A 16089-nucleotide genomic window follows, 5' to 3' on the forward strand; every position below is an offset into this window, starting at 1 on the left:
CTTTAGGTCTTAAATTCTCAAAATTTTAAAGTAAAATTCAGAGTATGATATTTTAAGTAAACTCTTCTCACATTTTTGGAGTTCCATTTTAATTAAGAAATATCTTCTCCATGTGAGCTTTAGCATTTATTTCAGTTTCATGCAAATCAGCAGTACCATTTTGCCATACATACCAAGCTGCAGGCTCTCTAGACTCCAAAATCTTGTCAATTCTCCCCTGGCTACCATTCCGGCATTTCAAATTTAAAGCAAAGCAGCTTTAAGATTTATCTTAAGGCATTGCTGTTGCTACCTTACACGAGAACTGCTATTTACTTGAATATTTGCAATGGTTCATTCATTGGGCTGATTGCCTGTCAGCTTCATCAGGCCAGACTCCAACAATCCACTGCTCGCTACACATCGATTACTTGGTTTTTTTTCCCCTGTGATGTCATGGAGTAACTCAAGGGAGGTTATTGCATGAAAAGAAAAGCAGTTAAAATAACCAAGAAATGGGTAAAGGAAAATAACTTTTAACGTAATAACATATCTAAAGGAAATATGGAATAAAATAGTTGAAAGTTAATAAATAAATTTCTAAAGAGTTCCTAAACTTTTGAACTGGCTAGGATTTGTGTTAATGACCATGAAAAATACAAAAGGCAATCAAATCGTATGTTAGTTAAATTTTAAAAAAATCCCAAATTTAGAAGCCAATTTCTTCATGCTCAGAAACCCCCCCCTCCTCTAAACATCCATCGCAACCAGATAATACTCCCTGCAAAGATCTGACTGTCACGAGCTTAAGTGCAGCTGGATATAAAGCAGCAGCTAAATGCTACACTGCATTATTAATGATGCAGTATCAGCATTCAATCCTCTGATTCTAAAATAAAAAGCTGATGGCGTCTACACTTACGTTTCTCTTAAAATCCGTTCCAAAATTGCAACAAACTGACACAGACTTATTAACAAATTACAGTTCAAACAGAACATACTTGAGTTTTTTTTTCCAAAGTACAAAGTCAAACCTGACAGTGCAAATGAACTGATGTTTGCACGCAAAATCCTGAAAAGGTTTTAAATCTTCTCTAAAACGTACTGTTTGTGTTTATCCAATCAAAAGGTTAAAGACTTTTTATAACTTGATGTGACCACTTAAGTTGTGTTGTTAAAATCCACTTCTGCATTCCAGATCTGATTATCCAAAGGTTTCTAGACCACAGTTTATCAGACACATTGTAATTAATATCCCAAAGTCACCTTGAGATTAGCGACAACAAAGTTACATAAATAGATAACACAATGCACACTTCATGTAATTGTAGACTTAAATTTACTGACAAATCTTGGTCTTGGAAGACTTCATTCAGCGTATCCACACATAACAAGTCAAAAAATTAGTTTTAGTGGCGCAATTCATAATCTGGATCACCTTTGGCAAAGTTGCAATTTTCTGGACAAGTCTACAGGTAAGATTGACTTAATATTACAGAAGGAAAGTTTTTCTGTAGTCCAGCTATTATAGCACAATCATTTCTCAAAACTGTGCCAGTTACTTTAACTGGAAATTAGTTGACGTGCACACTTTGAATCAATATTCATTCTATAAATACACAACAGCAGGAAAAAGGAAAAGCTTTTACAACCATACAACTGAAAATGTACTTTGCCTTGCCATTCAAAATAACCCCTCTAAATTGAAGTAATCAAAATCACAGTATAAAAGTGATTGAAATGCTGCCTTTTATGCCCGACGCCATTTTTTTCATTTAATTATTGAGTAACTTCTGATTATCAACAGATTGTTTGAGCAGCTTTTTTTTGTTCCAGTTAGATCACTGCTTAAAAGGCTCTTTTCTTAAAAGTGTCCTCTCATTAACTTTTCTGTATCAACTGGGTTGTTAGGAATACTGCCATTTATCTATAGGAGAAGAAAAATCACTAATGGATAGCACCCTATCAACAACTGTGTCAGTGATGAGCATTTGCAGCATAAGCAAGTTTGGCTCAGAGTTCCTGAGCTAGATTCAAAGCTGCAGATATTGTGGGTATCAGAGAGGGAGAAGAGTTAGCAGGACATGTTACTTTTGTAGGTGGTTGGTTCAGTTGTCTCAGCAGCTTGTGCAAAGTGGGACCAACAATGTGGATTAACTTCTCATACTGGTTGAAGTCGTTATGAAGGCCCTGCCTCAACTACCTCGTCTCTCACCTGTGTGGTGACCCTCTGGTCAAACTCACCTCCAGTCATCTCTCTCTCTAATGAGAGATCAGCCTTTGAGACAATGGCAACTCTCATATTAAATTCGAGATCAAAATACCACAGCGCTAAACAAAAATTTGGTACTTAAATGAAATGACTTAGATCGTCATGAAGGGAGATTGGTAAAGAGACCAAAACATATGGTGATAAGTAAATAATTGAAAGCACCGAAAAAAAAAACAAATCAAAACATTCACAAAAAATACACTCCATTATAAAACAAAAAGTCATCAGGAAAGACTAAAGAATATTAAGCATAGAATTAGATTGACTGTCATATTTTTAATAGAGGTACAAAAATAATTAAGTAACTTATTGATTTCTTATGCCAATAACTAGCTTTGAAGTATGTTCTGACAATTCTTGAAATTATATCGCTCTATAGCTTAATGTTGTATTTTTATTTTATTAAGCCTTTATCCATAACATTCAGTTGTTCCTGCTGTTAGTCTGACAGATATGCATACACTTCCATGGACAAAGCCCCAACAAATCTAAAATACAGTAATACCCGTCATCCTGCAATGTTATTCCCAATGGAGACTCTCTCTATTTGGACTATCAAATGAGGAGAGGTGATGGCCTCGCAGTTTTATCATTGGATAAGTAATTCAGACACTCAGGTAATGTTCTGAGAACCTGGTTTGAATTCCAGCACAGATGTCAGAATAAAAACTTGGAATTGAAATGTCCTTTTTGGGAACTAAATTACCACCCCTACTTGGTATTCCATTCAATTCCACAGCAACATGACTGATTTTAAAATGCCTCTGAAATGGCTTAGCAAGCCATTCAGTTGTATCAGCCAGTAGAAAGAAAAAAAATGAAAGAAATTAGGTGGACCACCTGGCATTGAATAAAGCACTGAAAATGGCAATGGCAAACAGCTCTGTCAACCCTGCAAAGTCCTCCTTACTCTCATTTGGGGATTCGTGCCAAAAATTGCGAAAGTTGGTCTCACAGGCCAATCAAGCAATAGACTGACAGTCATACTTTGGAATCATAGCTTACACACATCATTACCATCACTAGATATATCCTGTCCCATCAGGAAGGCAGACCCTGCAGAGGTGGTCGCACAGTGGTACAGTCAGGTGGGAGCTGCCCTATGAGTCTTCAACATCAAGTACATACTTCATCAAGTCACATAGCAACAAGTCAAACAAAGAAATCTCCTCGGGATTACCACAGGTCGCCTGCCTCAGCTGATGAATCAGTACTCCTCCATGTTGAACAGCACTTCAAGGAAGCACTGAGGGTGACAAGGACACAGTGTACTTTAGGAAGGGGAATTTCAATGCCCATCACCAAGAGTGATTCAGTAACAGCACCACAGATCCAGCTGGTCAAGTCCTAAAGGACACAGTCGCTAAACTGGGTCTATGGCAGGTGATCAGCAAATGAAGAGGGAAAACAGATTTGATCTCCGACTCACTGATCTACCTGCCACAGATGCATTAGTTTATGACATAATCATAAGACTGACCACTGGACAGACCTTCAACACAGAATCGCGTCTTCACATCGAAAGTGTGCTTTATCATGTTATGTGACACAGTGTTAAATGGAATAAATCTTCAAACAGATCTGGCAACTCAAGCCTGGGCCAGCCATGGGGAACTGTGGGACATGAACAGCAGCGGAATCATATTCCGACACAATCTGCAGCATCACAGTCCAGTACGTACCCCTACAACCATTACCATCAAACCAAGGGATGGACTTTGGTTCAATGAACAGTGCAGGACAACATGCCAGGAGCAGCACCAGGTATAACTAAAAATGGGGTGTCAACCAGGTGAAACTACAAAACAGGACTGCTTGGGTGCCAAACAGCAAAAGCAGCAAGTGTCAGACAGGGCTAAGCAATTCCACAACTAATGAATCAGATCTAAGCTCTGCAGTCCTGCCTCGTGTAGTCACAGACACCGGAGGACAATTCAGCCAGCCGTAGGAGGCTGCTCCATCAATATCCACATCCTTAATATTGGGGGACCCCAGCAAATCAGCGCGAAGGATAAAGTTGAAGCATTCACAATAAACTTCAGCCAAAAGTGCCAAGCGGGTGATCTAAGAAAGATTATAGCTTTGATTATAAAATGTGAGGCTGGATGAACACAGCAGGCCAAGCAGCATCTCAGGAGCACAAAAGCTGACGTTTCGGGCCTAGACCCTTCATCAGAGAGGGGGATGGGGGGAGGGAACTGGAATAAATAGGGAGAGAGGGGGAGGCGGACCGAAGATGGAGAGTAAAGAAGATAGGTGGAGAAGGTGTGGGTGGGGAGGTAGGGAGGGGACATTGGGGAAACCAAGCGGAGGCTTGGGGACCGCTTTGCAGAACACCTCCGCTCAGTTCGCAACAAACAACTGCACCTCCCAGTCGCAAACCATTTCCACTCCCCCTCCCATTCTCTTGATGACATGTCCATCATGGGCCTCCTGCACTGCCACAATGATGCCACCCGAAGGTTGCAGGAACAGCAACTCATATTCCGCCTGGGAACCCTGCAGCCATATGGTATCAATGTGGACTTCACCAGTTTCAAAATCTCCCCTTCCCCCACTGCATCCCTAAACCAGCCCAGTTCATCCCCTCCCCCCACTGCACCACACAACCAGCCCAGCTCTTCCCCCCCACCCACTGCATCCCAAAACCAGTCCAACCTGTCTCTGCCTCCCTAACCGGTTCTTCCTCTCACCCATCCCTTCCTCCCACCCCAAGCCGCACCCCCAGCTACCTACTAACCTCATCCCACCTCCTTGACCTGTCCGTCTTCCCTGGACTGACCTATCCCCTCCCTACCTCCCCACCCACACCTTCTCCACCTATCTTCTTTACTCTCCATCTTCGGTCCGCCTCCCCCTCTCTCCCTATTTATTCCAGTTCCCTCCCCCCATCCCCCTCTCTGATGAAGGGTCTAGGCCCGAAACGTCAGCTTTTGTGCTCCTGAGATGCTGCTTGGCCTGCTGTGTTCATCCAGCCTCACATTTTATTATCTTGGAATCTCCAGCATCTGCAGTTCCCATTATCTCTTATAGCTTTGATTACACTGGCGATCAGAAACCCAGAATGCCAGAAGAAACTCAAGAGGTCTAGCAGCATCCATAGACAGAGAAGCAGACTTCCAAGTCCAGTATAACTCTTCTTCAGAACAGTTCTATAATTTACTAATTTGCTACTTCAAACAAATTCACAGCTACTTCAGGGTTCCTGACAGAATTGAACCAGATGTCAGTCTAAAAGGTTCAGATCATGACAGGTTTGTCTACCTGTAGTTTCATCACTGTCTGGCGAATTTTGACTGTTCTCTGACCACTCTCAGAACTTTGCTATGTAATTCAACATGAAGATGTTCTTGTTATTATAAGACTCTCTATTTCATTAGTTTCAGAGCCCTTGCATTTTTACTCGTAAACCAATTCAACTGGTGTAAAACCGGCTGACTCATTGTGTCAGTCCCTGGTGGCAAACAGAAGAAAACTCCGTCCTTTTTCCCAGTCATGGTAATATGCCCTGATCATTGTTTATAGGTCACGTCACGCCATTCCAGCACTTCATGACTGAGGATGATACGCTGAAGATTTTCTTTTGATCATGTCAATGTTACCCTTGGCTTCCTTGAATAATTTGAAATTTCAGGCCTGATTCAACTGGATCTCAGTGGGCAGACCACACTGGTGGAGATTTGAGCCAATTTCCGTACCATTGGCAAATGAAATTTTCAGGGGAACAATCCCTGGAAATGGGTAGCAATATCCACAATAGTAAGGATACTGGTAACTCACTTTTGATGTAGATCTATTCACACATTACTAAATAGCTCCCCAAAACCCAGCAGCGGAATCACATGTGCATGTCTTATTGCAGGGTGGCACTCTTGTACAACTTGGAAGTTCTGATAGGTTCTGCAAAACCTTGCTATATAGTTATGGAGCATTTTTAAAGTTGCCAGGCCAACTTTAATTTCCTAGCCCTAGCTGCCCTGTGCAGGTTGTGGTGAGCTGCCTTCTTGAACCATTGCACTCCACGTGTTATAGGTGGATCCATAACGCTATTAGGGAGAGATTTCCAAGATCTTGACCCAGTGATACTGAAGGAATGAAGATTTATTTACAAGTCAAGAGTGGTGAGTGGTTTGGAAGGAAACTTGTAGATAGTAGTATTCCCAAGTATCTGTTGTCCTTGCCCTTCAGGACAGAGTGGTTGCATGTTTGGAAGGTGCTGTCTAAGAAGCTTTAATGGATTTCTGCAATATACCTTTTAGATGGTACAAACTGCTGTCAGTGAGTAAATGGTGGTGCAGGGAGTGGATGTGTGTACACGTGGTGGTCATCAAATGGGCAGCTTTGCCCTTGATAGTGTTAAGCTCCTTGGAGTGTTACTGGAGCTACATTCATCCCGTCAAGTGGGGGGTATTCCATCACATTCCTGACTTGTGCCGTGTAGACAATAGACAGGTTTTGGGGGAAGGTCAGGTGGTACATTTTGCACTGCAACATTCTTCGTCTTTACTGCAGGTTATGCAGTTTGTCTACAACCAGAGCTCAAAACTAACACAAGGAATTACACATTACAAACTGAAATTACTGCAGAGACACCAGGTCCTGTCACTAAATCACCCTTTATTTACAATTGCACAGGCTACAGCCAACCAGCTCAGAGTCAATCCCCAACTGAGGAGTTTCTAATCTACTGATTATATTGGTCAGCCAAGTCTTTCTTGATTGGCCCAGGTTAACCATCCCAATCAAGAGTCCTGTAATTAACAAGGTCAACCTGGTCTCAATCAGTACACAAAACAAGTACAACTTACAACCTCATGATCTTAAAATTAGAAGGTTTTTGTTCCAGTCTAGTTCAGTTATATTCTGTTATGAAACATTCACTATTTCACTCATTGTCTTCCCCCCCACCCCATTTTCTTTTTCTACAACGTGAATTTTCTTCTAAATTAAAACTGAAGAGGATAGTCAATCAGTGCATTGGTGACACTGTATCATGTAAATCCATTTGAATCTGATTAGCCACAAAATCTCCTGGTTACAACTGTAATGATTCACATTCCGCTTAGCAAAATAAATAAAATGTCAAGGCAATGTATAACATTTAATTTTAGCTGTACAAGAGCAACAATTATGTATGAATCCATTAGATTTTGTTCATAAACAAGGAGATTTTTCACAAGGTCTTTTATTGTAGCACATTAACTTCAGCAGACGAACATTGGAAACCTCTGTTTATGCATCTATCCTTGGTTTCTAGCTATCTTCCATCAAATTCAAAGGAAATCCCCAGTTTCTTGTCTGATTTAAATCAGCAATAAGCTTGGAAATTGATTCCATAAGCAGTTGAATATGCATTTTTGATGTTAACTCATTCTAAAACCAATTGGTTAATTAGTAAAAACACCGATCTTTTACAAAATGCCCCTTCTCCCTACCAACCTCCAGTCTCTCCTCCAACCCTATAAAAAACAAAATGACTTGTTCTCCTGCTAACATTTCTGTCCTTGGCCTGTAATGTTGCAAAGTACAATGGAAGCTTAAGCAAAATCTCACTTTCCATTCAGCACTTTACAGCCTTCAATTTCAGACTTGACTTCATGATATCTGTCCTCCCTTTTCCTTGCATTCTTCCAGCACCACAAACATGTAATGCTTTTTCTTATTCATTCTGCTCCCTGCAGGGAGGACCCATTTTCTCCCTTTCACACCTTAATTGACATCAATTTTTTCGCCTCCATTCATCTTCAAAGACAATTAGCAACCCCACTGTCTTTTGTGCTTGGACTCCACACTCATCTGTTGCTCCCCTCAATCATCCTTCGTCTTTGTCCAAAGTCTAAAAACTATCATTTTCAAACACCTCTCAGTTCCAAAGAAGAGTCATATCAGACTCAAAACATTAATTATGTTTTTCTGTCCAGGGATGTTGCCAGGCCTGCTGAATTCTGGGCGATTGTGTGTTCATTTCAGATTCCCATCATCAGCTTCACTTTGCTTATGTGTCTTTCAAGCGGACTATATGCTCATCCGCAGCACTATTCGGAAGAGATTTTGACTTTGACCACAAATCAATAAAACTCAAGATGCTGCCAGGGTTGGAGGGTTTGAGTTATAGGGAGCGGCCGAATAGGCTGGGGCTGTTTTTGCTGGAGCATCGGAAACTGAGGGGTGACGTTATACAGGTTTATAAAATCATGAGGGACATGGACAGGGTGAATAGCCACTTTTTCCCAGGGTGAGGGAGTTGAAAACTAAAGGACAAAGGTTTAAGCTAAGAGTGGAAAGACTTAAAATGGACCCGAGGGGCAACTTTTTCATGCAGGGGCGGTGTGTATAGGGAACAAACTGCCAAAGATGGTGGTGGAGGTTGATATGATTACAACATTTAAAAGGCATATGGATGAGTACATGAATAGGAAGGGGTTAAGGGGGATTGGCCAAGTGCTGGCAAATGGGGCTAGATCAGTTGAGGATCTCTGGTTGTGCAGACAAGTCAGACCCAAGGGTCTGTTTCCATGCTGTGTCACTATGAGCAAATTAAGGGGCAACACAACTGAAATCTTAAGAAGGTACCTACAAGAATAAAGCAAAATGTCATTCCCAGATGATGCACTCACCCATCTTAGAAGGCCTCAAATGGGACACCGCATGCTCCATTTCCAGAGACATATGAGCATGGTCGAATAGTTCTTTATTGTTGACAGAAGTACTTAATCAATGCCCTCTTATGTACCCATAACCTTTACTACAAAATTAAGATACAATTAACAGACTTTCCTCTTATTTACTTCAAAACTTTATACCACACAATATTTCACATACTAAACAGAAAAGAGAAAAAAAAGTAATGATTTTTCATATTCTGTGCGTCACATCATAGGCATTCCTATCACCTTTAATAGTCGCTTTGTGCAAGCAATGTACTTTGTGAAGCAATCTGACAACTGATGATGAGCGTCGGCTCATTTTGGCTCAGAGATTGTTTTTCTTGCTCACATCTCTTCTATACTAATGAGGCCAATCCTTAACGTATTTTTCTTCAGTCACAATTTTTGTCAAATGTATGTCATCCAACAGGGAATAACTATCTAAACCATTCCCAATAGGCAAACTACTCTCAGAATTCACATGCATAGAATGGTCCCTTAAACAATGGCAAGAGATACTTTATCTTTTATTTCCAAGACAGCCTTGTGTTTTTACAGCTAATGTACTTTTAACCAACCTTTTTATTTGCTTCAGTTCTTGGACCAAAGGGCATTTTCCATTTTTACCCAACAAAAATATTAGAATATCAGCTGTACTTTAGTATCCATGGAGAAGTTTGACACCACAACCATCACTAAATAGGATGAAGTATGCATCCTTTGGGTCCCCAAGACGCAACCTTGAGCATGTAGTTCTCCAAAATAAATTTCTATTTGCCTTTAAAACATGTTATTGTGCAGTGTTTCACTATTTTGATTAGTTCTAATATATCAAAACTGGTATCTGTTCTTATGAAAGTGTAGAACTAATTTGGTCTTTAACTGCGTAATATATTTTTAAATGCAAGATCATCTTTCTGTGATGACCTTGCATAACCTATTGTGATACAAGGATAACTTTTGCTTCTGCTTAATTTGAGCAAGCATCACAGACTATGTCTGTATTCTGCCAACAATTTTATGGCAAATGCAACAGGTATAAAATGGTACATCTGATAATTAAAACTTGTAAAGGAAATAATCTAGAGATGCATCTTGGAGAATTCAAGTCATGACATTGTGACCACTTTCTTTGGCAGATTGTTCCATTGTGGAATTGTCCAAAGGAAGAAACATTTCTGATGTACTGTCATGGGGAAAACAAATGGTCTTTTTAGTTTTTATGAACATAGAACATAGAACAGTACAGCACAAAACAGCCCCTTCAGCCCACGATGTTGTGCCAACCATTGATCCTCATGTATGCACCCTCAAATTTCTGTGACCAAATGCATGTCCAGCAGTCTCTTAAATGTCCCCAATGATCTTGCTTCCACAGCTGCTGCTGGCAACGCATTCCTTGCTCTCACAACTCTGTGTAAAGAACCCACCTCTGACATCCCCTCTATACTTTCCTCCAACCAGCTTAAAACTATGACCCCTCATGTTAGCCATTTCTGCCCTGGGAAATAGTCTCTGGCTATCAACTCTATCTATGCCTCTCATTATCTTGTATACCTCAATTAGGTCCCCTCTCCTCCTCCTTTTCTCCAATGAAAGAAGTCTGAGCTCAGTCAGCCTCTCTTCATAAGATAAGCCCTCCAGTCCAGGCAGCATCCTGGTAAACCTCCTCTGAACCCTCTCCAAAGCATCCACATCCTTCCTATAATAGGGCAACCAGAACTGGACGCAGTATTCCAAGTGCGGTCTAACCAAAGTTTTATAGAGCTGCAACAAGATCTCACGACTCTTAAACTCAATCCTCCTGCTAATGAAAGCCAAAACACCACATGCTTTCTTAACAACCCTGTCCACTTGGGTGGCCATTTTAAGGGATCTATGTATCTGCACACCAAGATCCCTCTGTTCCTCCACGCTGCCAAGAATCCTATCCTTAATCCTGTACTCAGCTTTCAAATTCGACCTTCCAAAATGCATCACCTCGCATTTATCCAGGTTGAACTCCATCTGCCACCTCTCAGCCCATCTCTGCATCCTGTCAATGTCCCGCTGCAGCCTACAACAGCCCTCTATACTGTCAACGACACCTCCAACCTTCATGTCGTCTGCAAACTTGCTGACCCATCCTTCAATCCCCTCATCCAAGTCATTAATAAAAATTACAAACAGTAGAGGCCCAAGGACAGAGCCCTGTGGAACACCACTCACCACTGACTTCCAGGCAGAATATTTTCCTTCTACTACCACTCGCTGTCTTCTGTTGGCCAGCCAATTCTGTATCCAGACAGCTAAGTTCCCCTGTATCCCATTCCTCCTGACCTTCTGAATGAGCCTACCATGGGGAACCTTATCAAATGCCTTGCTGAAGTCCATATACACCACATCCAATGCTCGACCCTCATCAACTTTTCTAGTCACATCCTCAAAGAACTCAATAAGGTTTGTGAGGCATGACCTGCCCCCTCACAAAGCCATGTTGACTGCATTTAATCAAGCCATGCTCTTCCAGATGGTCATAAATCCTATCCCTCAGAATCCTTTCAACATCTTGCAGACAACAGATGTGAGACTTACTGGTCTGTAATTGCTGGGGATTTCCCTATTTCCTTTCTTCAAGAAAGGAATTACATTTGCCTCTCTCCAGTCCTCAGGTACAACTCCAGTGGACAGCGAGGATGCAAAGATCTTCGCAAGTGGCGAAGCAATTGCATTTCTCGTTTCCCAAAGCAGCCGAGGACAAATCCGGTCTGGGCCTGACGACTTGACAATCTTAATGTTTGACAAAATTTTCAGCACATCAGCTTCCTCTATCTCTATCCATTCCAGCATGCACACCTGCTCCTCAAAGGTTTCATTCACTACAAAGCTCGTTTCTTTCATAAAGACAGAAGCAAAAAACTCATTTAGGGTTTCCCCTACCTCCTCAGACTCCACACACAAGTTCCCTATGCTATCCCTGATCGGCCCTACTCTTTCTTTGACCATTCTCTTATTCCTCACATAAGCGTAAAATGCCTTTGTGTTCTCCCTAATCCGTTCTGCCAAGCCTTTCTCGTGCTCCCTCCTGGCTCTCCTCAGACCATTTTTGAGCTCCTTCCTCGCCTGCCTGTAATCCTCTTGAGCTGAGCTTGACACTAACTTCCTCCACCTTATGTAAGCTACCTTCTTCCTTTTGACGAGAAGCTCCACCGCTCTCGTCATCCCAGGTTCATTTATCTTATCCCTTCTTGCCTGTCTCACAGGGACATATTTATTTATCACTCGCAACAACTGTTCCTTAAACAGTCTCCACATGTCTATAGTGACTTTACCATGGAACAATTGCTCCCAGTCCATGCTTCCTAACTCATGTCTAATCGCGTCATAGTTTCCTCTTCCCCAATTAAATATCTTCCCATTTTGCCTAATCCTCTCCTTCTCCATAGCTATGTAGAAAGTGAGGCAGTTATGGTCACTATCACCAAAATGCTCTCCCACCACAAGATCTGATACCTGCCCCGGCTCGTTTCCGAGCACCAAGTCTAGAATGGCCTCTCCCCTCGTCGGCCTGTCAACATACTGAGTTAGGAAACCCTCCTGATCACACCTTACAAAAACAGCTCCATTCGAATCTTCTGCTCGAAAGAGGTTCCAATCAATATTGGGAAAGTTAAAGTCACCCATTACAACAACCCTACTACATCCACACCTTTCCAAAATCTGCCAACCTATGCTTTCTTCAATCTCCCTGCTGCTATTGGGGGGCCTGTAGTAAACCCCTAATGAGGTGACTACTCCCTTGCTGTTTCTAATTTCCACTCATACTGACTCGGTAGGCAGATCTTCCTCAACAATGGAAGCTTCTGTAACCGTGATACCCTCTCTGATTAGTAGTGCTACACCCCCTCCTCTTTTTTTTAAATGGATGGCTACCTCATATTTTGTCATTCCCAGAGGATACGTTCCTGCTAATACCCATTCATTTGTTCCATATTCTACTGAACATACCAGTCAGTCTATTTTGCTCCTTTACTTGATCAAAGATTTGTGATCGAAATCCTTTTACCAAGTATACAGCACTAGTGTACAGAACATACAGGATCATGCAGTATATCTTTGGATCACGTCAAGCTTATTCATAAGTGTCACCACACAGTATCTCGCAATGTGCAACTCAGGATTGGATAAACTATTTGGCAAGGTATACATCTTATATTTTAGTTGCAAAGCCAAAAATCTTTTCTTCAGAAATCCAAGGATCCCATTTCTTTGGGTGTGTGATAAGATTATTGATTCAAGCTTGAATCTGCTTAATGTATAAGCCAGTAGAAAGCCTGGCTTCTATTCTTAAATTCACCTATATCATATTTAGTAATTAAGCGATTCCACAGAACTTTCACATAGAAGATCAGCATGCATCAAAAAGATGCCTGAGAGAGTTTCCCTTTGTGGCTTCAAGAGAACATTTCTGGATGTGGTTTCACTCCAATCTACATTCAAAGAAACAGAACATTCAATCCTATTCGGAAAGAGATAGCCTTTCAAACCGATGACCATCCTCCACAGCAGTTCAAGTAAAGAACACAGACAATGTGGAGACTTTGATGGAGGAAGACAAGAGGCTGAGTGAGTACATCAGGGAATTTGGTTCAAAGTAGGGATTCAACTGGGAAGTCTTTTTCAAATTCAATTTTACAGCAAAAGTCAGATTTAGACCTAGAACTAACAGCCTTTAACCAAGTTAAAATGGCCTGTAGGACAGCGCCTGAATGAAGTGCTAATTACAGTATCCGGGAGTAAAGTTAAAAAGCATTTCATCAAAACTTTATATACGGAAGCGATTTTAAAATCTGACAGTAAATAAAAAGCAGTCAGTGCAAGGGAGACTTTGAGAGAGGCAATGCCTTAGTGAGACAGGTGCGTTCAGTAAGTCTATCTGGGAATTCAGTGCAAAGGAGAGAAGAGGTGCTTTAAGTAAGATTAACTGCAAGTAATAAAATCTCCAGAGCAAGGAGATGAGTGGGAGAGGATAAAAGGCACAGATCAAGAAGCCCACATGTAGTAAGATCAACAATGATGTATGTGCAAGGAAAGCTGCAGATTGGAGGATAGGATTCATGACTCTTCCTAGTCTTTAACGTAAAAGTAATATTTTCTGATAGTCTTGAAGTCTCTGATCTTTACTTTTCTCTCTTTTTTTCTGAAAAATACCTTAAATATGAGATTTATACCAGCATTAAAACAATATGTAAAGAGTTAGGAATTCTTCGAGTGTAAACTGCAGAAATTCTGAGTAAGCAATTAACTGAACAAAATACAACACTGATGGCACTTCAGGTGCTGCTGCAATATGAGGTAGCTGCTGAACACCAAGGTTATCCATGGCAAACATATCGATAATGTGTCTGTGGCTCAAGAAAATTTGGATTTGAGTTGAGCAGCAATGTCTAAGTTGCAGACATTGCAGGACGTCATGGAGTGAGAAAGTTACCTGGACATTTTACTTGAAGAGATAGTCACACCCCTCAAATTTGCTCTGTGATCAGGGACAGGAGGGTGCAACTGCAGATAAGGTAGGAAAGAGATCCAGAGAGTAGCATTCAAGCAAGCAACTGTTCAACAGTTACGAGGACTGGCAAGCTATGTAGAACAAGAGTAGTAACTGCGGGGAGGATGAGCAAACTGACCACAGCACCATGGCATATCGAACCATTCAAATGGCAACTGGAAATAGGATCACAGTTGAGGTAGGAACAGTATAATTGGGGGGAACAGATACGGCTCTCTACAGCCGCTTGGGAGTTCTGAATGCTATGTTCCCTGCCCAAAGCTGCAGGTAACATAGAAAAGAGGAGATCAGGAGTAGACCGTACTGCACTTTTAGAGTCTGCTTTACCATCCAATGTGCCCATAACTGATCACTTAATTCGGTACCCTCTTCCTGTTTACCCCCAACATCCTTTGATCCCTGTAGTCCTAAGAGCTATATTTAACACCTTCTTGAAAACATTCAATGTTTTGGCTTCTACCAGTTTTGATGACAGAAAATTCCACAAGCTCGTCACTGCACGGGTGAAGAAGCATCTCCTCATTTCAGGCCTAAATAGCCTACCTCATGTCCTTAAATTCTAGTCTCCCTGATTGTTGGCATTTGAAAACGTCCCAACAACCATTAAAAAAAATTAGAGGAAAGAAGGAAACGTTTAAGGTAATCTAGTAAATGGTACAAAAAGGATAGTAAAAGCTTCTTTAAATATATAAAAATTATGAGAGGCCAAATTCAAACATAAATTCCTTCAAAAATGAAACCGGGGAAATAATAGTGGGGAACCGGGAAATGACAGAGAAATTGAACAAATACTTTGCATCAGTCTTCAGGGTAAAAGATAATAATGGCATTTCAAAAACACTGAATAATCCAGGGCAAAACGAGCAGGGGCTGGGGTTGGTTAGATGAAATGAGGGCTGGAAAATATTATCTGTTCTTTGGAAGAGGAGTTTTTTTTCAGAAGCACGTGCAGTACATTACAGATGGATTTTAAATTATTGCATGCTTACAGTTTACATTCCAACTTACTGCTCAATGTAGATACACATTACTTACAATTTGATGATCTCAAGTGCCGTCTACACCCAACCCGATCTAAGCCAATGGGTGTGCTTTGGGAGAAAATGAAAGGCCGAAGTCTGGCAGACACAGCTTTATATGGTGGTACCTGATGTGAAGGAACAGGTGGCCGAGCAACTGGCTGAAAACAAACAATATTAAATATATCATGTTAGATTAAAAAATACCAATTCCACCCATAAGTAGAGGTCAGAATATTTAGCTAAAGAAAATTTATTTTCAACATACATGTTAAAGTGCATATCACTTCAGTGAGATTCCAAGATGCAAAACCATTTTGAAGTTGGTTTGAATAATCTTTTAAGCTGAAGGTATATTATTCAAGATTACAATAGCTTACTTTTTTTATTGAACCAAGAGTATAGACCCAATTACCAAAGGTTTAGTACTTGTATCATATTCATAAGTTCTTAAGTCTTCCTGGATAATGAATCAGATTTACAATTACTAAGATACAACTAGCAGAGCTTTGCAAAGTAGAGATTAGGGCTCCAAGTGAGTTAGAACACCTGTGCCCCTTTCCAACAGGCCTCTGTTTTCTAAATTCTCACTATTGGATTGCAACTATTTTCAAACCTCAAAAT

At 41.0% G+C, this 16089-nt stretch overlaps 1 protein-coding gene across 10 annotated transcripts in view; it reads right to left on the reverse strand.

Moving 5' to 3' along the window:
• Positions 1-16089, reverse strand: part of spata13 (spermatogenesis associated 13) — a 233467-nt gene that overhangs the window by 53576 nt on the left and 163802 nt on the right. For all 10 annotated transcript variants that reach the window (XM_048532925.2, XM_048532926.2, XM_048532928.2 and 7 more), the window contains one exon: positions 15482-15626. In XM_048532925.2, coding sequence (XP_048388882.1) covers positions 15482-15626 — 145 coding nt within the window. The remainder of the gene's footprint in view (positions 1-15481; positions 15627-16089) is intronic.

The sequence above is a fragment of the Stegostoma tigrinum genome, chromosome 6, assembly GCF_030684315.1.
Source record: "Stegostoma tigrinum isolate sSteTig4 chromosome 6, sSteTig4.hap1, whole genome shotgun sequence".
Classification (NCBI taxonomy): Eukaryota; Metazoa; Chordata; class Chondrichthyes; order Orectolobiformes; family Stegostomatidae; genus Stegostoma; species Stegostoma tigrinum.